Here is a 22,878-nt window from a genome sequence, read left to right on the forward strand (position 1 = left end):
TCAATGAAAACCTGCACACAGCAGCAATCTAGAAGGAAGGACAAAAGATCATGAAGATGAAATCAAATTCTCATCCAAAGTTTCCATCAAATGTACACGAATGATGTGAAACACGTCACGTCAGTTTGATCAAAGTGACCGAGACGCTTAAATATAAACTAAACAATAAATCTGGAATAACATTTGAAACACACAGCTGTGTAATCTGTTCTGCTGAAGTTTTACTGAGGAGCACTGATGTGGAAATTTTCCACAAGAGGTTGTCAGAGTCCTAATCAGTGTGTGGACGTCGTCTCTCGCTCAGGATACACCTGCTGGCCTCGAATCTCTAATTTCAGCTCCATGGAAATGATGTGGTTTCTTTCTTTCACTTCTCTCTGAGTGGAAAAACGACAAACTCTGTATGTTAATGCTTCAATAAAACTATTCATTTCAATGCATCAATAATTCTAATGGAAATCAGGTTCAATCAAACTCAACTGTGATCCTGATCATGTTATTGTGATGTGTTCTGATTCATGTTGTGGGTTCTTGCTGTATTTACAGACTGATATCTGAAAGTGCGTCTCATTAATCTAAAGCACTGACATGAGATTGACATCTGCTGTTCTTTCCACTGGTCTGATTGGCTGATAGCAGATCCAGGTCCCGCCTCTGACTCTTTATGAAAGCTGGCTCGACTCTGTTCATCACTCTGCTGATCTCACTGACATCATGCTGCTCACCGTCTGCGCTCTGCTCCCTGCTCTGGCATGTAAGATTCCTGCTCCTGCTTTTCCTCTTCACACTGATGCCTTTTCCTTCATTATAAAGCTCTGTTCAGTGATAATGACACTCTGACACTCGGTGTTGCTTTCTGTTGCAGTGGTCAGTTCACAGAAAGTTGTGACGCAAAAGCCTTCGGTTATAACAGAAGATAAGGGAAAAACTGTCACTCTGGACTGTAACATCGCGAAGGATGAAAACTATGTCCACTGGTATAAACAGATTCTACAAGAAGCTCCACAGTTTGTGTTGAGATTTTATCAGTCTCAAACCTCTCCTGATAAATATGGAGACAATTTTTCTTCCACGCGCTTCACATCTAAAGCCTCTTCAAAAATCGACTATCAGTTAATAATCAGTAATGTAGAGGTGGGAGACTCGGCAGTGTATTACTGTGCGACATGGGACAACTCTGCTAAAGAGGAGGTATCACAGTGATGTACACCATGACAAAAACCTCCTCACTGCTCACACTCACTTCTGCTTTCACACAACACGAGAAACAACAAAAACCTCAACTTCAAATCACTGGAACTGAAGTGGAAACTCACTTGATGTTCACTGAAGACACTTTGAATTCTTCACAGTCGCAGATCACAGATACGATACGACCTTTTATTCCACATTTATGAAACTCTCAGTTCAGTTCTTTGGCTTTCATGAGCTCAGTATGATCAGGTGATCTACAGCTGAGAGCTTTTCCCCAGATTTCCTCTGATTTTTGTGATTAGTGACACTGGACCTCCACTCTGACAACCTGAAAAGGCTGTTCCAAAGGAGAGGAGGACAGCTAGGGATAAGGCTAAAAAAAAAAATCACTGCACAAATGGCTAATGTAAGTGATGCCGGGGTCCCACAGTCCTAGAAATGTTAAATTTACTGCTGGTTTTTTTTTTTTTGTACATTTACTTTTCATCTTTTGTCCTTCCACTATTGCATCTTTTTGTACCAACTTTAACCGTTCCTCTATTTCCTTATTTATCTTCATATATTTCTCTACCTTCTCTTTCTTTCTGTCTCTTTCCCTTCGATTTTCCTCCCATGTGATTTGGGGTTCATGGCAAGGCTCACACAATCATAGGAAACCTGAAAAAAGAAATGTGCACCCATATGACAGTTTATACCAGCAGATGTGGTTAAATTAAGGCACATGGACTGAATTAAGATGCTAATCTAGAAAAATGTCCTTTCAGTGTGATGTAGATGTTGGACGAGAGTGCATCATTAAGGGAGTCTGTGTCTTCATAGGTGAAGGTCCAGATAACCTTCTACAGGAATATGTGGCATGTATATGAATCAGTGCTTACATTTATCTTCCCCTCTTCTCTTGTTCTCATTCTTGATCAAGTGTGCTGAAATTATTCATCGATTAAAAGAATGTATTATCACTTTTATTATCTATTTTTTCTGTTTCATAACATAATCAATCGTGTTGTTGGTTAAATGATCTTCAACGTAGAATAAATGGTTCTCAAGAACAACTGTGCAATACACTTTTTGTCAAATTCAGTAAATATCTCCTCGTGGTCCGCCAGCTGTCTGATCTGTGTGTGCGCTGAAAAAGAATCCAGTGTTCATACACAACCATGGTTCCATTGATTTGTCAGTGGGCAACAAAGTGGCTCGGACCGAGCCTCATAACATTATTTCAGCCAGTCAGCAGGTGCATTCAAAGTGTTTTATCATGGAACAGATAATGCTTCCATTTTATTAAATGTCTATATAATGTTCTGCTGTAGTTACTTGTTCTTGTCTCTAAATTTGCCTTCCTTCTAACTTTCACCTGACCTTGATCTATCGTGTCACTTTTCCTTTTCTCGATAGGGCTTGGTGAAAAAGTTTGATTTACCTAACTTTGGTTTACCTACCTTTTGTCTGTTTTTTACAGAGCATGGATCAAAACACCATCAACGAGGCCACTGAAGACACCACTGTTGGGATCGATGTTCCTAAAGAACAGTGTTGGGTGTAACGCGTTACAAAAGTAACGAATTACTGTAATGCATTGCTTTTTGCAGTAACGTGGTAATGTAAGGCATTACAGAAAAAAAATGGTAATATTTTACTCGGTACAAATGTCAGTAATGCGCGTTCCAATGCATTTTTAACCTGGAATGAAGTGGTGTTTTTTTTTTCCTTCATACAAATTCACCAAAATCAAGCGAGATCAGCAGAGGTGAAATGTCCGTGCAAAATGTTTCACTTCCTTTTCCTTTAGGCTAGTCAGACAGAAGAGAGAGATGAGTGAACCTGCAGCTGATCTAACGTCGGATAGCACATTCTCCAGATGGGCATACGTCCATTACTTTAAGTTTGTGAAAAATAAGGATGTGAAGAACATCATAGTCAAATGCACTTTGTGTGCTAAACCTGAAGAACTGTCCACTTCCCGAAATAGCACCAGTAATTTAACTAAACATTTACAGAGGTGCCACAGTAACATGAAGTTAGCAAGGAAGCAAGTGGAGGATGAGAGTGGCGATAAAATCACAAAGCAGCCAAAATTAACGTTCTGCCGCTCTGAGATGCTCCTTCTGCCTCAGGAGGTTAGGAGACTTGTGGCGGAGTATGTTGTTGAAGATATGCTGACAGTTTGTTTACATTTTTGTTCTGTATAACTGAGTTTTTTTTCTGGTCGGAAGTCAGACTAAAGTGATTGAGCTGCCTTTCCTTCGAGGGCTAATAGGCCTAAGCACTTCAATATCATTAAAAGCACTTTGATTTTGTTATTTCTAATTCTGTTTTTCGAAATGTGACTGGGTTGCCTCATATAGCTAATAGTCATTGTCTAGCTGTGATTTAAAAGGTTTGTGGGGGGTTTTCAGTCCAGTTTTATTGTAGGCTACAATTTGCCATAATATGTTCATTTTTGTTAAATTTCTGAAATGGAGTCATATCCCTTAGGGCTAATCTTTTTTTTTTATGAAGCATAAACTATGCTTAATGCTGTAAACTTGAAAACAATAAAGGCATCTCATTCTCTCATTATCTCTAGCCACTTTATCCTGTTCTACAGGGTCGCAGGCAAGCTGGAGCCTATCCCAGCTGACTTCGGGCGAAAGGCGGGGTTCACCCTGGACAAGTCGCCAGGTCATCACAGGGCTGACACATAGACACAGACAACCATTCACACTCACATTCACACCTACGCTCAATTTAGAGTCACCAGTTAACCTAACCTTTGGACTGTGGGGGAAACCGGAGCACCCGGAGGAAACCCACACGGACGCGGGGAGAACATGCAAACTCCACACAGAAAGGCCCTCGCCAGCCACAGGGCTCGAACCCAGGACCTTCTTGCTGTGAGGCGACAGCGCTAACCACTACACCACCGTGCCGCCCACAATAAAGGCATAGAAATGCTAATTTTGTATCCTGTCATATCTTTAGACATTACAATACAATACAGTTCAATTAATGTTAATATGAATAGGCCTGAAGTTACAGTATTTCTATCACAATTTGCCAGACTTTCACCTTTTGTCTGTTCTTGCGATGATTGTTCCTTGTATTGTGCCATGAGCCATCACTGTGGCTATTACTGTATATTCTAGTGTTTTGAACCATAAGCCGAGCTCAGTCAGATACCACATCACCTTCCACTGGATGTGTGATGAGCTAATTGAGCGTCTTGAGCTACATTTAGATTGCCAAATCCATACTTCCAGTTATTTTGGTGAGAGTAACTTAAAAGTAATGCAATAGTAGTGTAATGCCTTACATTTTAAATACAGTAATATTGTAATGTAACTAATTACTTTAAAATGACCGTAACAAGTAATAAATAATGCAAAACAGTTTTGAAGTAACTTGCCCAACACTGCTAAAGAACATGCCTCAAGTGATGAAGCAGAGGACATTGCACTGCAAAAAACTGATACCTGAATTTGAGGAGAAAATACTTCATATGAGTGAAATTATCTTGCGGCATGGACAGATATTTTTACTTGATAAGACATCCTAGAATAAGTGGGTTGCAATCCAGAACTAGGTTAATAATCTCAGAATTGGGGTCTCCTATTCTTCTAATAGGAAATGCTTGATCGTTTCAACCATTTTCAAGATATTGTCACTTGCTAAGATATCATTTTTTGCAGTGTGGCATTGTTCTTGAAGGCATCAAGGTGTTACAAGATCTTGATAATGTAGCATTAGCTGTTGCTATGATAGATGCACTGAACCTCAGCTACCCTGCTGACCTCCACTACACTTTTGAGGTAATCCAAAAGATTTGGATGGCACTGGATGGAGGTAAACTTTCCAACAAAGCACTTGCTCTGAAAAACTGGCTCTCTCAGTCAACGGGTCAGACTGATTTCTGTTGTGTATCTGCATTTTAAAAAAAAATTATTTGTGTTTATTTCTCAGTGACGAGTTTATGCAGGGTTGGTTACTTTTTGTTTATAAATCAACTTTGATCTGTCAAAGTTGTCAGCTATGTAAAATGGTGTTCACAGGGTTAACCCTCATGGTAAAGTTTTTTTAATGAAGCACTAGATCTTATTTGCCTTATTCAGTTTGTGGCAAGTTTGGTTTCCTTCAGTAAAATACTGTTCTTGTTATTTTGTATTCACTCTTGAGGATGCACTGTTGCGCTGTACGAACAGTTCACAATATTTTTTTGAATGTACTGTGATAAGTTTATACTGTTATTCTGCTGTGACTGAAGTTTGTATGTGCTTCCATTGATACACTGAAAGCAGTGCAAAGTTAGATTCTATGTATCATGAATCCCTTGCGCTTTACGCAGAATTTACTTTTAATTGATTTACAACCCTGATTCCAAAAAAGTTAGGACAAAGTACAAATTGTAAATAAAAACGGAATGCAATAATTTACAAATCTCAAAAACTGATATTGTATTCACAGTAGAACATAGACAACATATCAAATGTCGAAAATCAGACATTTTGAAATTTCATGCCAAATATTGGCTCATTTGAAATTTCATGACAGCAACACATCTCAAAAAAGTTGGGACAGGGGCAATAAGAGGCTGGAAAAGTTAAAGGTACAAAAAAGGAACAGCTGGAGGACCAAATTGCAACTCATTAGGTCAACTGGCAATAGGTCATTAACATGACTGGCTCTCAGAAGTAAAGATGGGAAGAGGATCACCAATCCCCCTAATTCTGCGCTGACAAATAGTGGAGCAATATCAGAAAGGAGTTTGACAGTTTAAAATTGCAAAGAGTTTGAACATATCATCATCTACAGTCCATAATATCATCAAAAGATTCAGAGAATCTGGAAGAATCTCTGTGCGTAAGGGTCAAGGCCGGAAAACCATACTGGGTGCCCGTGATCTTCGGGCCCTTAGACGGCACTGCATCACATACAGGCATGCTTCTGTATTGGAAATCACAAAATGGGCTCAGGAATATTTCCAGAGAACATTATGTGTGAACACAATTCACCGTGCCATCCGCCGTTGCCAGCTAAAACCCTATAGTTCAAAGAAGAAGCCGTATCTAAACATGATCCAGAAGCGCAGACGTCTTCTCTGGGCCAAGGCTCATTCAAAATGGACTTTGGCAAAGTGGGAAACTGTTCTGTGGTCAGACGAATCAAAATTTGAAGTTCTTTATGGAAATCAGGGACCCCGTGTCATTCGGACTAAAGAGGAGAAGGACGACCCAAGTTGTTATCAGCGCTCAGTTCAGAAGCCTGCATCTCTGATGGTATGGGGTTGCATTAGTGCATGTGGCATGGGCAGCTTACACATTTGGAAAGACACCATCAATGCTGAAAGGTATATCCAGGTTCTAGAGCAACATCTGCTCCCATCCAGACGACATCTCTTTCAGGGAAGACCTTGCATTTTCCAACATGACATTGCCAAACCACATACTGCATCAATTACAGCATCATGGCTGCATAGAAGAAGGGTCCGGGTACTGAACTGGCCAGCGTGCAGTCCAGATCTTTCACCCATAGAAAACATTTGGCGCATCATAAAACAGAAGATATGACAAAAAAGACCTAAGACAGTTGAGCAACTAGAATCCTACATGAGACAAGAATGGGTTAACATTCCTATCCCTAAACTTGAGCAACTTGTCTCCTCAGTCCCCAGACGTTTACAGACTGTTGTAAAGAGAAAAGGGGATGTCTCACAGTGGGAAACATGGCCTTGTCCCAACTTTTTTGAGATGTGTTGTCATGAAATTTAAAATCACCTAATTTTTCTCTTTAAATGATGTATTTTCTCAGTTTAAACATTTGATATGTCATCTATGTTCTATTCTGAATAAAATATGGAATTTTGAAACTTCCACATCATTGTATTCCATTTTTATTTCCAATTTGTATTTTGTCCCAACTTTTTTGGAATCAGGGTTGTATTTTTGCTGTCAATCTACTGTGAACAGTTTTTGTGGTTTGTATTTTCATTATTTGTGTTTTGAATCTCCTGCTGGTAATGTATTGGTTATCGTGTCCAGTTTTTGTGTTTTGATGCTGAATTTACTGTATGGCAACTGCACTGAGTCCTTCTGTTCAGGTAAAGTGTGTGATCTGCAAAGTTTTAAGGATCAATACAGTCAAAGTTTTATACAGAACTCTGAATCTTTGTTTTGTGTCAATGCAGTCAGTTTTTTTTTTAATATTTGATTTTTGTATTTGCACACACTTGGATACAAAACTGCTGTCTACAATCCATTTGGCTGGCTTTAATAAATCAAGTTAAAGTTACATTTAAAAATCAGGTATCCTGAACATGATGAAATCACTTTAACATTACTCAGTTAATTGGTTTTGCAATCGCTTTAAAAAATATGTTAAATCAACGTGATTCTTTTAAATACTCGAACATGATTGAAATATTTTGGTTTAACAAGTAATAATTAATTGAGAGAAGGAAATTGTCAGTAATTCACATTCTGATCATGTGGGACCGATGTACACATTAAAATCAAGTAAATCCAAAGGATTTTTTTTCAGTGTAGCGTGTAAGGATCTAATCCCATTGAGTGGTTTCTATATCCACTTCTTTTGAGTGTACTTCTTGGTTTGAATATCTTGCTTGTTTGCTGAACACAAACATGGCAATAAGTTCTTGTGTTAATGGACCAGACTCCACTTTTGGATCATTAATCGCTTTTGACTGTGAATATCCTCCATGCAGGGTTTTATGTTGGCTTCTGGCACATCCATACAGTTTTAAATACAAAACCTACAATTTAAAACTTTGGTTTTATTGCATTTATTTAATTCCTGGACTCCCATTTTTAACAGGGAGTGATGTTGCATCCCACTTTACATGAGATTATTACATTCTACTAAAATAGATGAGCCAAAATAATTGGAGATCTTTTTTAACAGCCCTGACTCGTTACAAGTATGAATAGGAGGGCCTTAAGGTAGATAAGGTTCAGCATAGACATTTAAACATAGACGCCGCATTGAGCTGGTGGCCCCGTTGCTGGGATACGTCAGAGTGTCCGCCATATTTGATGTGGCAAATCTTCCCCGTAAACCAATGCAAGTAAATGGACTGAACTTCATAAAGCCCCTTTCTACAATAATATTTAACTCGATGCCTTTTATTCACCCATTAAGACACACACATATATATTTGGGAAACAAAAAGGCATCAACACAACACATATAACTTTTAATGTGATGGTTGTAAATAGTGGGTGAAATAACCTGTACACTGCAAACTAGCGACAGATACGCAATAGATAGCTCAGGTAAGCTAATCAGTCAGCATACCGTAGCAAGCTACCAAAACCTGAGGCCAAAATAACCAACCTACAAGACTGAATATGATAAATGATGGAAATAGTGGAAAAACTGGAAATAGTGAATGAAAATAAAAATGTACTGTTTTATTTATTGAGTCACCACACAGACCTACTCTCGTTGAATAAAGTGAGCTGAATGACCGCCAAACTGAGTTCGGCCAGGTTCTAACGTCATACCAAAACAAAATACATCACTGATTCCTTCACATTCAGAAAGGTTAAAAACATTCATCATACGTTCAAAAACGTTCATCATAGTGTGGCACTGTATTCTGTAATTCTCACTGCTTATAACTCTACACCTACCCGGTGGAGATGAGCTGGGAAACTGAAGACTGAAGGAACAGTATTGAAAAGTATTTTTCCAGTCTCACCTGTGAAAGGAAATCCCATGTGATCTCGTTTGGACGGTAAACCTGTTGGTACAGTTAAACGCAGCACATGAATGACGCATCTTTATTCTCGGCTACTGTCTAGACGCTATACCAGAGACGGTTGAAGAATCTCCACTTTGCCACATCCAATATGGCGGCGAGGATGACGTATGATTCTACACAGAATGTGGCATTTATGTTTATATGTCTATGAGGTTCAGAACCCCTGACATAAAGGATCCAGCTCTGAATGAAGTTTGGTCTGAGTCGAGGAAATTCAGAACACGAGGGTCTGTGGAAACTTTATCAAGCAGAGATTTCAATGTTCATTTCTTTAAAAAACTGAGCAACAAAGTCCTTAAAAGGTGCACTGAGAAATAATTGTGTTTTCCCCAAGATACGACTCCGAGTCCTGATCAGTGTGTGGACGTCACTCTCGCTCAGGATACACCTGCTGGACCCCTGATCTCTAATTTCAGCTCCATGGAAATTATGTAGTTTCTCTCTTTCTGAGTGGAAAAGAGACAAACTCTGAATGTCAACATGTTAAAAAAATTTATTTGATTTAAACTCAGTTCAGCAGTCGGGTTCCACAGATGATATAAATACTGAAACAGATACAACATGATAACTCTGATTCTAAAGAACTCAGTGTAAAGATGTGGACTCGAGAGCACATGACTCCTCCCTCTGCCCCGCCTCCTGTCTCTCTTATAGCACGCCCCTGCAGTCTCTCCTTTATCTGCTCCTCACGCTGCTCATCTCTTCACTCATCACGAGAGTCCCATCACACACAGATACGATGCTGCCAGCGCTCTGCTCTCTCCTCACTGCTCTCTCATGTAAGATGTCACAACTCTGGAGCTCATCAGCATTTGGACTCCGTCTAATGTGAGCATGAAGCCATGTAACGTGTGCTGTTTTTATTCCAGGTGTCAGTGGCGTGACTGTGGTGACACAGAAGCCTCCTGTTCTCACACTGACTCAAGGGCAGACGGCCACCATGGACTGTAACCTGGGGACTGTTGTTGATAGATCTGCACGCTGGTACAAACAGGTTCCTGGAGGAGTTCCTCAGCATGTATTAAGAAATTATCATGGCTGGAGCTCTCCTGAATATGGGTCCGGTTTCTCGTCTCCTAAATTCACATCTACACACTCCTCTAAATCAGATTATAACCTGATTATCAGTAATGTAGAGGTGGGAGACTCGGCAGTGTATTACTGTAAAACATGGGACGACTCTGCTAAAGAGTTCGTATCACAGTGATGTACACCATGACAAAAACCTCCTCACTGCTCACACTCACTTCTGCTTTCACACAACACGAGAAACAACAAAAACCTCAACTTCAAATCACTGGAACTGAAGTGGAAAATCACTCGATGTTCACTGAGAATTCTTCACAGTCGCAGATCACAGATACGGTACGACCTTTTATTCCACATTTATGAAATTCTGAGTTCAGTTCTTTTGCTTTCATGAGCTCAGTATGATCAGGTGATCTACAGCTGAGAGCTTTTCCCCAGATTTCCTCTGATTTTTGTGATTAGTGACACTGACAGTGTAAGATACTAACTGCTCCCTGGTCCACACCAGATCCACAAGGAGCTCCTCAGTGTGTGTGAGAGGATGATAAGAGCTGAAGATTTCCGGGTCGCACTTGGTTTTATTTCTCTTGTTGACGTTTCTTGATTCTCCAAGAAAGATTTGATGACGTGCACTGATTCTCTTCAGCAGGACGTGTGAACAGAACAGTGTAGAACAGAGACGTGTGATTCACTGACACTGGAATGGGATCCTAAAGGAGTGTGTGCTGATCGTAGACAGTAGAAGAGAGAGCTGGAGTCTGGAGGACGTTTCACTTCCTCTGCTGTCACTTCTGTATCTGAGGAGGTTTCTGTACGGGTGAGGACACTGAATGAATCGCTGTGGTATTCGGCCAAGGAACAAAGCTGATCGTCAGCGGTAAGTAAAACTTCTCACCTCTGTTTTCGTACACTAGACTTCTACACCGCTTCACATTCACACTGCATGTTCTCGCATCGACTTTTATTTCTTTTTCCAGTTTGAGAAAGTGAGTTTGACATTTCAGATGTGGCTTTTAGTTTGTGTCTCGGTCAGTTTTTAATAAATTGTACATTTAACGTAAGACTGAGGGAATTGTTTAGTTATTTTCTTGATTTGTAATTTCCTTGAGATGTATCTAAATGTTAATTTAGACATTTTTAATCCTTAATTTGTTTTGTTTTCTGATATTTTGCCATAAAGACAGATTTATTGCTTTGTTCTTCATGGAAATGTTCCAACATTGATTTAAAAGTGTATGACATTCCTCTCTGCACATTAGATGTGTGTTATTTTGGTTAATGAATATCTCCTGCTGTGTGTGGAATCAGACGCTGCTCTCCCGGCTCCTGTTCTGACCGTTCTCCCTCCGTCCAGTGAAGAGCTGAAGTCTAAAAAAGGCACTCTAGTGTGTTTGGCCAGCGACGTGGCCGGCGGTTTTGCTGATGTGCGTTGGTTCGTGAACGGGAACTCGGTCACCAGTGGAGTCATCAGCGGCTCTGCGCAGCAGCAAGCCAATAAGAAATTCACACTGAGCAGCTATTTGACCATCGACAGCTCCGAGTGGGAAAACAACAAAGTCATAACATGTGAAGTGTCTGCTGGAGGAAAAGCCGCATCGGTGAAGATTAACAAGTCTGAATGCAGTGAATGAACCTGATCCCAGCTTTTACATGTTTACTGTTGAGTTGCAAATCTTTCTTAGACCTGCAGTTTAAACTGTAGAAAATAATTCCTTCTTACTGAGACTATAATGTCCTGATGATGCAATCGTTTTGTTTTTGTGTTTGAGAAATAAGTTGAAGTTCAATAAAGTGCATTACAGAAAAAGAACTGTTTGTCTATAATTCTCTAAACTAGCTGATAATCTCACAGACATCAAATCAAAAGGACAAAAAAACAGAAAATCATAGCAGGAAGGGATCAAATTCAGGGTTCATGCTGCTGAATAAAATTCTACTGGATGGATTTTGTGATTTTTTTTTCTCCTTCTGATGTCCAACGTTCGTGTTTAATCCAGAGCAGAAAAGCCCACACTGATCACTGTCCAGTTTAATGTGATAAACAGAGAGAATTCCAAAGACCTTTAGGCAGAAAAGAACAAATCCTCAGAGTCTGAAGTTCAGATCACACACGTGTGGAACCTGCTGAAGTTTTGGTGACGTCACACACATTTCAATTCACATCTGACTTGTACAAATGTAGAAACGTTTAAAAGAAAGTATTTCAATGAAAACCTGCACACAGCAGCAATCTAGAAGGAAGGACAAAAGATCATGAAGATGAAATCAAATTCTCATCCAAAGTTTCCATCAAATGTACACGAATGATGTGAAACACGTCACGTCAGTTTGATCAAAGTGACCGAGACGCTTAAATATAAACTGAACAATAAATCTGGAATAACATTTGAAACACACAGCTGTGTAACTTGTTCTGCTGAAGTTTTACTGAGGAGCACTGATGTGGAAATTTTCCACAAGAGGTTGTCAGAGTCCTAATCAGTGTGTGGACGTCGTCTCTCGCTCAGGATACACCTGCTGGCCTCGAATCTCTAATTTCAGCTCCATGGAAATGATGTGGTTTCTTTCTTTCACTTCTCTCTGAGTGGACAAACGACAAACTCTGTATGTTAATGCTTCAATAAAACTATTCATTTCAATGCATCAATAATTCTAATGGAAATCAGGTTCAATCAAACTCAACTGTGATCCTGATCATGTTATTGTGATGTGTTCTGATTCATGTTGTGGGTTCTTGCTGTATTTACAGACTGATATCTGAAAGTGCGTCTCATTAATCTAAAGCACTGACATGAGATTGACATCTGCTGTTCTTTCCACTGGTCTGATTGGCTGATAGCAGATCCAGGTCCCGCCTCTGACTCTTTATGAAAGCTGGCTCGACTCTGTTCATCACTCTGCTGATCTCACTGACATCATGCTGCTCACCGTCTGCGCTCTGCTCCCTGCTCTGGCATGTAAGATTCCTGCTCCTGCTTTTCCTCTTCACACTGATGCCTTTTCCTTCATTATAAAGCTCTGTTCAGTGATAATGACACTCTGACACTCGGTGTTGCTTTCTGTTGCAGTGGTCAGTTCACAGAAAGTTGTGACGCAAAAGCCTTCGGTTATAACAGAAGATAAGGGAAAAACTGTCACTCTGGACTGTAACATCGCGAAGGATGAAGGCTACTATGTATCCTGGTATAAACAGATTCCACAAGAAGCTCCACAGTTTGTGTTGAGATTTTATCAGTCTCACACCTCTCCTGATAAATATGGAGACAATTTTTCTTCCACACGCTTCACATCTAAAGCCTCTTCAAAAATCGACTATCAGTTAATAATCAGTAATGTAGAGGTGGGAGACTCGGCAGTGTATTACTGTCAAACATGGGACAACTCTGCTAAAGAGCGGGTATCACAGTGATGTACACCATGACAAAAACCTCCTCACTGCTCACACTCACTTCTGCTTTCACACAACACGAGAAACAACAAAAACCTCAACTTCAAATCACTGGAACTGAAGTGGAAACTCATTCAATGTTCATTGAAGACACTTTGAATTCTTCACAGTCGAAGATCACAGATACGGTACGACCTTTTATTCCACATTTATGAAACTCTCAGTTCAGTTCTTTTGCTTTCATGAGCTCAGTATGATCAGGTGATCTACAGCTGAGAGCTTTTCCCCAGATTTCCTCTGATTTTTGTGATTAGTGACACTGAACCTCCACTCTGACAGCCTGAAAAGGCTGTTCCAAAGGAGAGGAGGACAGCTAGGGATAAGGCTAAAAAAAAATCACTGCACAAATGGCTAATGTAAGTGATGCCGGGGTCCCACAGTCCTAGAAATGTTAAATTTACTTCTGTTTTTTTTTTTTGCACATTTACTTTTCATCTTTTGTCCTTCCACTATTGCATCTTTTTGTATCAACTATAACTGTTCCTCTATTTCCTTATTTATCTAGATATATTTCTCTATCTTCTCTTTCTTTCTGTCTCTTTCCCTTCAATTTTCCTCCCACGTGATTTGGGGTACATGGCAAGGCTCACACAATCACAGGAAACCTGAAAAAAGAAATGTGCACCCATATGACAGTTTATACCAGCAGATGTGGTTAAATTAAGGCACATGGACTGAATTAAGATGCTAATCTAGAAAAATGTCCTTTCAGTGTGATGTCGATGCTGGACGAGAGTGCATCATTAAGGGAGACTTTGTCTTCACAGGTGAAGGTCCAGATAACCTTCTACAGGAATATGTGGCATGTATATGAATCAGTGCTTACACTTATCTTCCCCTCTTCTCTTGTTCTCATTCTTGATCACTTGTGCTGAAATTATTCATCGATTAAAAGAATGTATTATCACTTGTATAATCTATTTTTTCTGTTTCATAACATAATCAATCGTGTTGCTGGTTAAATGATCTTAAACGTAGAATAAATGTTTCTCAAGAACAACTGTGCAATACACTTTTTGTCAAATTCAGTAAATATCTCCTCGTGGTCCGCCAGCTGTCTGATCTGTGTGTGCGCTGAAAAAGAATCCAGTGTTCATACACAACCATGGTTCCATTGATTTGTCAGTGGGCAACAAAGTGGCTCGGACCAAGCCTCATAACATTATTTCAGCCAGTCAGCAGGCGCATTCAAAGTGTTTTATCATGGAACAGATAATGCTTCCATTTTATTAAATGTTTATATAATGTTCTGCTGTAGTTACTTGTTCTTGTCTCTAAATTTACCTTCCTTCTAACTTTCACCTGACCTTGATCTATCGTGTCACTATGTTATGTTTTTCCTTTTCTCGATAGGGCTTGGTGAAAAGGTTTGATTTACCTAACTTTGGTTTACCTACCTTTTGTCTGTTTTGTACAGAGCATGGATCAAAACACCATCAACGAGGCCATTGAAGACACCACTGTTGGGCTCTATGTTCCGAAAGAACATGCCTCAAGTGATGAAGCAGAGGACATTGCACTGCAAAAAACTGATACTTGAATTTGAGGAGAAAATAATTTCACTCATATGAAGTATCTTGCGGCATGGACAGATATTTTTACTTGATAAGACATCCTAGAATAAGTTGGTTGCAATCCAGAACTACGTTTAATAATCTCAGAATTGGGGTCTCCTATTCTTCTAATAGGAAATGCTTGATCTATTGTTTCAACCATTTTCAAGATATTTTCACTTGCTAAGATATCATTTTTTGCAGTGTGGCATTGTTCTTGAAGGTATCAAGGTTTTTACAAGATCTTGATAATGTAGCATTAGCTGTTGCTATGATATATGCACTGAACCTCAGCTACCCTGCTGACCTCCACTACACTTTTGAGGTAATCCAAAAGATTTGGATGGCACTGGATGGAGGTAAACTTTCCAACAAAGCACTTGCTCTGAAAAACTGGCTCTCTCAGTCAACGGGTCAGACTGATTTCTGTTGTGTATCTGCTTTTTTTAAAAATTATTTGTGTTTATTTCTCAGTGATGAGTTTATGCAGGGTTGATTACTTTTTGTTTGTAAATCCACTTTGATCTGTCAAAGTTGTCAGCTATGTAAAATGGTGTTCACAGGGTTAACCCTCATGGTAAAGTTTTTTTTTTAATGAAGCACTAGATCTTATTTGCCTTATTCAGTGTGTGGCAAGTTTGGTTTCCTTCAGTAAAATGCTGTTCTTGTTATTTTGTATTCACTCTTGAGGATGCACTGTTGCGCTGTACGAACAGTTCACAATATTTTTTGAATGTACTGTGATAAGTTTATACTGTCATTCTGCTGTGACTGAAGTTTGTATGTGCTTCCATTGATACACTGAAAGCAGTGCAAAGTTAGATTCCATGTATCATGAATCCATTGCACTTTACGCAGAATTTACTTTTAATTGATTTACAACCTCGATTCCAAAAAAGTTAGGACAAAGTACAAATTGTAAATAAAAACGGAATGCAATAATTTACAAATCTCAAAAACTGATATTGTATTCATAATAGAACATAGACAACATATCAGATGTTGAAAGTGAGACATTTTGAAATTTCATGCCAAATATTGGCTCATTTGAAATTTCATGACAGCAACACATCTCAAAAAAGTTGGGACAGGGGCAATAAGAGGCTGGAAAAGTTAAAGGTACAAAAAAGGAACAGCTGGAGGACCAAATTGCAACTCATTAGGTCAATTGGCAATAGGTCATTAACATGACTGGGTATAAAAAGAGCATCTTGGAGTGGCAGCGGCTCTCAGAAGTAAAGATGGGAAGAGGATCACCAATCCCCCTAATTCTGCGCCGACAAATAGTGGAGCGATATCAGAAAGGAGTTCGACAGTGTAAAATTGCAAAGAGTTTGAACATAGCATCATCTACAGTGCATAATATCATCAAAAGACTCAGAGAATCTGGAAGAATCTCTGTGCGTAAGGGTCAAGGCCGGAAAACCATACTGGGTGCCCGTGATCTTCGGGCCCTTAGGCGGCACTGCGTTACATACAGGCATGCTTCTGTATTGGAAATCACAAAATGGGCTCAGGAATATTTCCGGAGAACATTATCTGTGAACACAATTCACCGTGCCATCCGCCGTTGCCAGCTAAAACTCTATAGTTCAAAGAAGAAGCCGTAGCTAAACATGATCCAGAAGCGCAGACGTCTTCTCTGGGCCAAGGCTCATTTAAAATGGGCTGTAGCAAAGTGGAAAGCTGTTCTGTGGTCAGACGAATCAAAATTTGAAGTTCTTTATGGAAATCAGGGATGCCGTGTCATTGGGACTAAAGAGGAGAAGGACGAGCCAAGTTCTTATCAGCGCTCAGTTCAGAAGCCTGCATCTCTGATGGTATGGGGTTGTATTAGTGCGTGTGGCATGGGCAGCTTACACATTTGGAAAGACACCATCAATGCTGAAAGGTATATCCAGGTTCTAGAGCAACATCTGCTCCCATCCAGACGACGTCTCTTTCAGGGAAGACCTTGCATTTTCCAACATGACAATGCCAAACCACATACTGCATCAATTACAGCATCATGGCTGCGTAAAAGAAGGGTCCGGGTACTGAACTGGCCAGCCTGCAGTCCAGATCTTTCACCCATAGAAAACATTTGGCGCATCATAAAACAGAAGATACAACAAAAAAGACCTAAGACAGTTGAGCAACTAGAATCCTACATGAGACAAGAATGGGTTAACATTCCTATCCCTAAACTTGAGCAACTTGTCTCCTCAGTCCCCAGACGTTTACAGACTGTTGTAAAGAGAAAAGGGGATGTCTCACAGTGGGAAACATGGCCTTGTCCCAACTTTTTTGAGATGTGTTGTCATGAAATTTAAAATCACCTAATTTTTCTCTTTAAATGATGCATTTTCTCAGTTTAAACATTTGATATGTCATCTATGTTCTATTCTGAATAAAATATGGAATTTTGAAACTTCCACATCATTGTATTCCATTTTTATTTACAATTTGTATTTTGTCCCAACTTTTTTGGAATCAGGGTTGTATTTTTGCTGTCAATTTACTGTGAAAACAGTTTTTGTGGTTTGTATTTTCATTATTTGTGTTTTGAATCTCCTGCTGGTAATGTAGTGGTTATCGTGTCCAGTTTTTGTGTTTTGATGCTGAATTTACTGTATGGCAACTGCACTGAGTCCTTCTGTTCAGGTAAAGTGTGTGATCTGCAAAGTTTTAAGGATCAATACAGTCAAAGTTTAATACAGAACTCTGAATCTTTGTTTTTTGTCAATGCAGTCAGTTTTTTTTTAATATTTAATTTTTGTATTTGCACACACTCGGATACAAAACTGGTGTCTACAATGCATTTGGCTGGCTTTAATAAATCAAGTTAAAGTTACATTTAAAAATCAGGTATCCTGAACATGATGAAATCACTTTAACATTACTCAGTTAATTGGTTTTGCAATCACTTTAAAAAAATATGTTAAATCAACGTGATTCTTTTAAATACTCGAACATGATTGAAATATTTTGGTTTAACAAGTAATAATTAATTGAGAGAAGGAAATTGTCAGTAATTCACATTCTGATCATGTGGGACCGATGTACACAATAAAATCAAGTAAATCCAAAGGATTTTTTTTCAGTGTAGCGTGTAAGGATCGAATCCCATTGAGTGGTTTCTATATCCACTTCTTTTGAGTGTACTTCTTGGTTTGAATAACTTGCTTGTTTGCTGAACACAAACATGGCAATAAGTTCTTGTGTTAATGGACCAGACTCCACTTTTGGATCATTAATCCCTTTTGACTGTGAATGTCCTCCATGCAGGGTTTTATGTTGGCATCTGGCACATCCATACAGTTTTAAATACAAAACCTACAATTTAAAACTTTGGTTTTATTGCATTTATTTAATTCCTGGACTCCCATCTGTAACAGGGAGTGATGTTGCATCCCATGAATACACTTTACACGAGATTATTACATTCTACTAAAATAGATGAGCCAAAATAATTGGAGATCTTTTTTAACAGCCCTGACTCGTTACAAGTATGAATAGGAGGGCCTTAAGGTAGATAAGGTTCACCATAGACATATAAACATAGACGCCGCATTGAGCTGGTGGCCCCGTTGCTGGGATACGTCTGAGTGTCCGGCATATTTGATGTGGCAAATCTTCCCCGTAAACCAATGCAAGTAAATGGACTGAACTTCATAAAGCCCCTTTCTACAATAATATTTAACTCGATGCCTTTTATTCACCCATTAAGACACACACGTATATATTTGGGAAAAAACAGGCATCAAAACAACACATATAACTTTTAATGTGATGGTTGTAAATAGTGTGCGAAATACCCTGTACACTGCAAACTTGCGACAGATACGCGATAGATAGCTCAGGTAAGCTAATCAGTCAGCATACCGTAGCAAGCTACCAAAACCTGAGGCCAAAATAACCAACCTACAAGACTGAATATGATAAATGATGGAAATAGTGGAAAAACTGGAAATAGTGAATGAAAATAAAAATTTACTGTTTTATTTATTGAGTCACCACACAGACCTACTCTCGTTGAATAAAGTGAGCTGAATGACCGCCAAACTGAGTTCGGCCAGGTTCTAACGTCATACCAAAACAATATACATCACTGATTCCTTCACATTCAGAAAGGTTAAAAACATTCATCATACGTTCAAAAACGTTCATCATAGTGTGGCACTGTATTCTCTAATTCTCACTGCTTATAACCACACATCTACCCGGTGGAGATGAGCTGGGAAACTGAAGACTGAAGGAACAGTATTGAAAAGTATTTTTCCAGTCTCACCTGTGAAAGGTAATCCCATGTGATCTCGTTTGGACAGTAAACCTTTTGGTACAGTTAAACGCAGCACATGACTGACGCATCTTTATTCTCGGCTACTGTCTAGACGCTATACCAGAGACGGTTGAAGAATCTCCACTTTGCCACATCCAATATGGCGGCGAGGATGACGTATGATTCTACACAGAATGTGGCATTTATGTTTATATGTCTATGAGGTTCAGAACCCCTGACATAAAGGATCCGGCTCTGAATGAAGTTTGGTCTGAGTCGAGGAAATTCAGAACACGAGGGTCTGTGGAAACTTTATCATGCAGAGATTTCAATGTTCATTTCTTTAAAAAACTGAGCAACAATGTCCTTAAAAGGTGCACTGAGAAATAATTGTGTTTTCCCCAAGAGACGACTCCGAGTCCTGATCAGTGTGTGGATGTCACACTCGCTCAGGATACACCTGCTGGACCCCTGATCTCTAATTTCAGCTCCATGGAAAGTATGTAGTTTCTCTCTTTCTGAGTGGAAAAGAGACAAACTCTGAATGTCAACATGTTAAAAAATGTATTTGAGTTAAACTCAGTTCAGCAGTCGGGTTCCACAGATGATATAAATACTGAAACAGATACAACATGATAACTCTGATTCTAAAGAACTCAGTGTGAAGATGTGGACTCGAGAGCACATGGCTCCTCCCTCTGCCGCGCCTCCTGTCTCTCTTATAGCACGCCCCTGCAGTCTCTCCTTTATCTGCTCCTCACGCTGCTCATCTCTTCACTCATCACGAGAGTCCCATCACACACGGACACGATGCTGCCAGCGCTCTGCTCTCTCCTCACTGCTCTCTCATGTAAGATGTCACAACTCTGGAGCTCATCAGCATTTGGACTCCGTCTAATGTGAGCATGAAGCCATGTAACGTGTGCTGTTTTTATTCCAGGTGTCAGTGGCGTGACTGTGGTGACACAGAAGCCTCCTGTTCTCACACTGACTCAAGGGCAGACGGCCACCATGGACTGTAACCTGGGGACTGTTGTTGATCAGTCTGCACGCTGGTACAAACAGGTTCCTGGAGGAGTTCCTCAGCATGTATTAAGAAATTATCATGGCTGGAGCTCTCCTTCATATGGGTCCGGTTTCTCGTCTCCTAAATTCACATCTACACACTCCTCTAAATCAGATTATAACCTGATTATCAGTAATGTAGAGGTGGGAGACTCGGCAGTGTATTACTGTAAAACATGGGACAACTCTGCTAAAGAGTATGTATCACAGTGATGTACACCATGACAAAAACCTCCTCACTGCTCACACTCACTTCTGCTTTCACACAACACGAGAAACAACAAAAACCTCTACTTCAAATCACTGGAACTGAAGTGGAAACTCACTCGATGTTCACTGAAGACACTTTGAATTCTTCACAGTCGAAGATCACAGATACGGTACGACCTTTTATTCCACATTTATGAAATTCTCACTTCAGTTCTTTTGCTTTCATGAGCTCAGTATGATCAGGTGATCTACAGCTGAGAGCTTGTCCCCAGATTTCCTATGATTTTTGTGATTAGTGACACTGACAGTGTAAGATACTAACTGCTCCCTGGTCCACACCAGATCCACAAGGAGCTCCTCAGTGTGTGTGAGAGGATGATAAGAGCTGAAGGTTTCCGGGTCGCACTTGGTTTTATTTCTCTTGTTGACGTTTCTTGATTCTCCAAGAAAGATTTGATGACGTGCACTGATTCTCTTCAGCAGGACGTGTGAACAGAACAGTGTAGAACAGAGACGTGTGATTCACTGACACTGGAATGGGATCTTAAAGGAGTGTGTGCTGATCGTAGACAGTAGAAGAGAGAGCTGGAGTCTGGAGGACGTTTCACTTCCTCTGCTGTCACTTCTGTATCTGAGGAGGTTTCTGTACGGGTGAGGACACTGAATGAATCGCTGTGGTATTCGGCCAAGGAACAAAGCTGATCGTCAGCGGTAAGTAAAACTTCTCACCTCTGTTTTCGTACACTAGACTTCTACACCGCTTCACATTCACACTGCATGTTCTCGCATCGACTTTTATTTCTTTTTCCAGTTTGAGAAAGTGAGTTTGACATTTCAGATGTGTCTTTTATTTTGTGTCTCGGTCAGTTTTTAATAAATTGTACATTTAACATCAGACTTGGAGAATTGTTTTGTTATTTTCTTGATTTGTAATTTCCTTGAGATGTATCTAAATGTTAATTTAGACATTTTTAATCCTTAATGTGTTTGTTTTCTGATATTTTGCCATAAAGACAGATTTATTGCTTTGTTCTTCATGGAAATGTTCCAACATTGATTTAAAAGTGTATGACATTCCTCTCTGCACATTAGATGTGTGTTATTTTGGTTAATGAATATCTCCTGCTGTGTGTGGAATCAGACGCTGCTCTCCCGGCTCCTGTTCTGACCGTTCTCCCTCCGTCCAGTGAAGAGCTGAAGTCTAAAAAAGGCACTCTAGTGTGTTTGGCCAGCGACGTGGCCGGCGGTTTTGCTGATGTGCGTTGGTTCGTGAACGGGAACTCGGTCACCAGTGGAGTCATCAGCGGCTCTGCGCAGCAGCAAGCCAATAAGAAATTCACACTGAGCAGCTATTTGACCATCGACAGCTCCGAGTGGGAAAACAACAAAGTCATAACATGTGAAGTGTCTGCTGGAGGAAAAGCCGCATCGGTGAAGATTAACAAGTCTGAATGCAGTGAATGAACCTGATCCCAGCTTTTACATGTTTACTGTTGAGTTGCAAATCTTTCTTAGACCTGCAGTTTAAACTGTAGAAAATAATTCCTTCTTACTGAGACTATAATGTCCTGATGATGCAATCGATTTGTTTTTGTGTTTGAGAAATAAGTTGAAGTTCAATAAAGTGCATTACAGAAAAAGAACTTTTTGTCTATAATTCTCTAAACTAGCTGATAATCTCACAGACATCAAATCAAAAGGACAAAAAACAGAGAATCATAGCAGGAAGGGATCAAATTCAGGGTTCATGCTGCTGAATAAAATTCTACTGGATGGATTTTGTGATTTTTTTTTCTCCTTCTGATGTCCAACATTCGTGTTTAATCCAGAGCAGAAAAGCCCACACTGATCACTGTCCAGTTTAATGTGATAAACAGAGAGAATTCCAAAGACCTTTAGGCAGAAAAGAACAAATCCTCAGAGTCTGAAGTTCAGATCACACACGTGTGGAACCTGCTGAAGTTTTGGTGACTTCACACACATTTCAATTCACATCTGACTTGTACAAATGTAGAAACGTTTAAAAGAAAGTATTTCAATGAAAACCTGCACACAGCAGCAATCTAGAAGGAAGGACAAAAGATCATGAAGATGAAATCAAATTCTCATCCAAAGTTTCCATCAAATGTACACGAATGATGTGAAACACGTCACGTCAGTTTGATCAAAGTGACCGAGACGCTTAAATATAAACTGAACAATAAATCTGGAATAACATTTGAAACACACAGCTGTGTAATTTGTTCTGCTGAAGTTTTACTGAGGAGCACTGATGTGGAAATTTTCCACAAGAGGTTGTCAGAGTCCTAATCAGTGTGTGGACGTCGTCTCTCGCTCAGGATACACCTGCTGGCCTCGAATC

At 39.7% G+C, this 22,878-nt stretch overlaps 2 protein-coding genes across 6 annotated transcripts; both read left to right on the plus strand.

The window, feature by feature from the left end:
• Positions 1 to 499: 499 nt before the first annotated feature.
• LOC132875371 (immunoglobulin lambda-1 light chain-like) lies at positions 500 to 11,789 on the plus strand. 3 transcript variants are annotated; one of them, XM_060912142.1, is made up of 6 exons: positions 500 to 754; positions 866 to 1,007; positions 9,605 to 9,729; positions 9,820 to 10,145; positions 10,823 to 10,856; positions 11,288 to 11,789. In XM_060912142.1, the coding sequence occupies exons 1-6, from the start codon at positions 715 to 717 to the stop codon at positions 11,608 to 11,610; spliced, it is 990 nt and encodes a 329-aa protein (XP_060768125.1). In that variant the 5' UTR covers positions 500 to 714; the 3' UTR covers positions 11,611 to 11,789. The 3 variants fall into 3 exon arrangements, 1 of the variants encoding a protein (XP_060768125.1); XR_009651811.1 differs by lacking the exons at positions 500 to 754; positions 866 to 1,007; positions 9,605 to 9,729; positions 9,820 to 10,145 and adding an exon at positions 10,152 to 10,315 and having other exon boundaries at positions 10,626 to 10,856; positions 11,288 to 11,351; XR_009651812.1 differs by lacking the exons at positions 500 to 754; positions 866 to 1,007; positions 9,605 to 9,729; positions 9,820 to 10,145 and adding an exon at positions 10,152 to 10,315 and having other exon boundaries at positions 10,629 to 10,856; positions 11,288 to 11,351.
• Positions 11,790 to 12,729: 940 nt separating this feature from the next.
• Positions 12,730 to 22,159, plus strand: LOC132875375 (immunoglobulin lambda-1 light chain-like). 3 transcript variants are annotated; one of them, XM_060912146.1, is made up of 6 exons: positions 12,730 to 12,936; positions 13,048 to 13,192; positions 19,967 to 20,091; positions 20,182 to 20,507; positions 21,194 to 21,227; positions 21,658 to 22,159. In XM_060912146.1, exons 1-6 carry the CDS (start codon positions 12,897 to 12,899, stop codon positions 21,978 to 21,980), a joined length of 993 nt encoding a protein of 330 aa, XP_060768129.1. In that variant the 5' UTR covers positions 12,730 to 12,896; the 3' UTR covers positions 21,981 to 22,159. The 3 variants fall into 3 exon arrangements, 1 of the variants encoding a protein (XP_060768129.1); XR_009651814.1 differs by lacking the exons at positions 12,730 to 12,936; positions 13,048 to 13,192; positions 19,967 to 20,091; positions 20,182 to 20,507 and adding an exon at positions 20,514 to 20,686 and having other exon boundaries at positions 20,997 to 21,227; positions 21,658 to 21,722; XR_009651813.1 differs by lacking the exons at positions 12,730 to 12,936; positions 13,048 to 13,192; positions 19,967 to 20,091; positions 20,182 to 20,507 and adding an exon at positions 20,514 to 20,686 and having other exon boundaries at positions 21,000 to 21,227; positions 21,658 to 21,722.
• The last annotated feature ends 719 nt before the right edge of the window (positions 22,160 to 22,878 follow it).

This window comes from Neoarius graeffei, chromosome 28, assembly GCF_027579695.1.
Source record: "Neoarius graeffei isolate fNeoGra1 chromosome 28, fNeoGra1.pri, whole genome shotgun sequence".
NCBI lineage: Eukaryota > Metazoa > Chordata > Actinopteri > Siluriformes > Ariidae > Neoarius > Neoarius graeffei.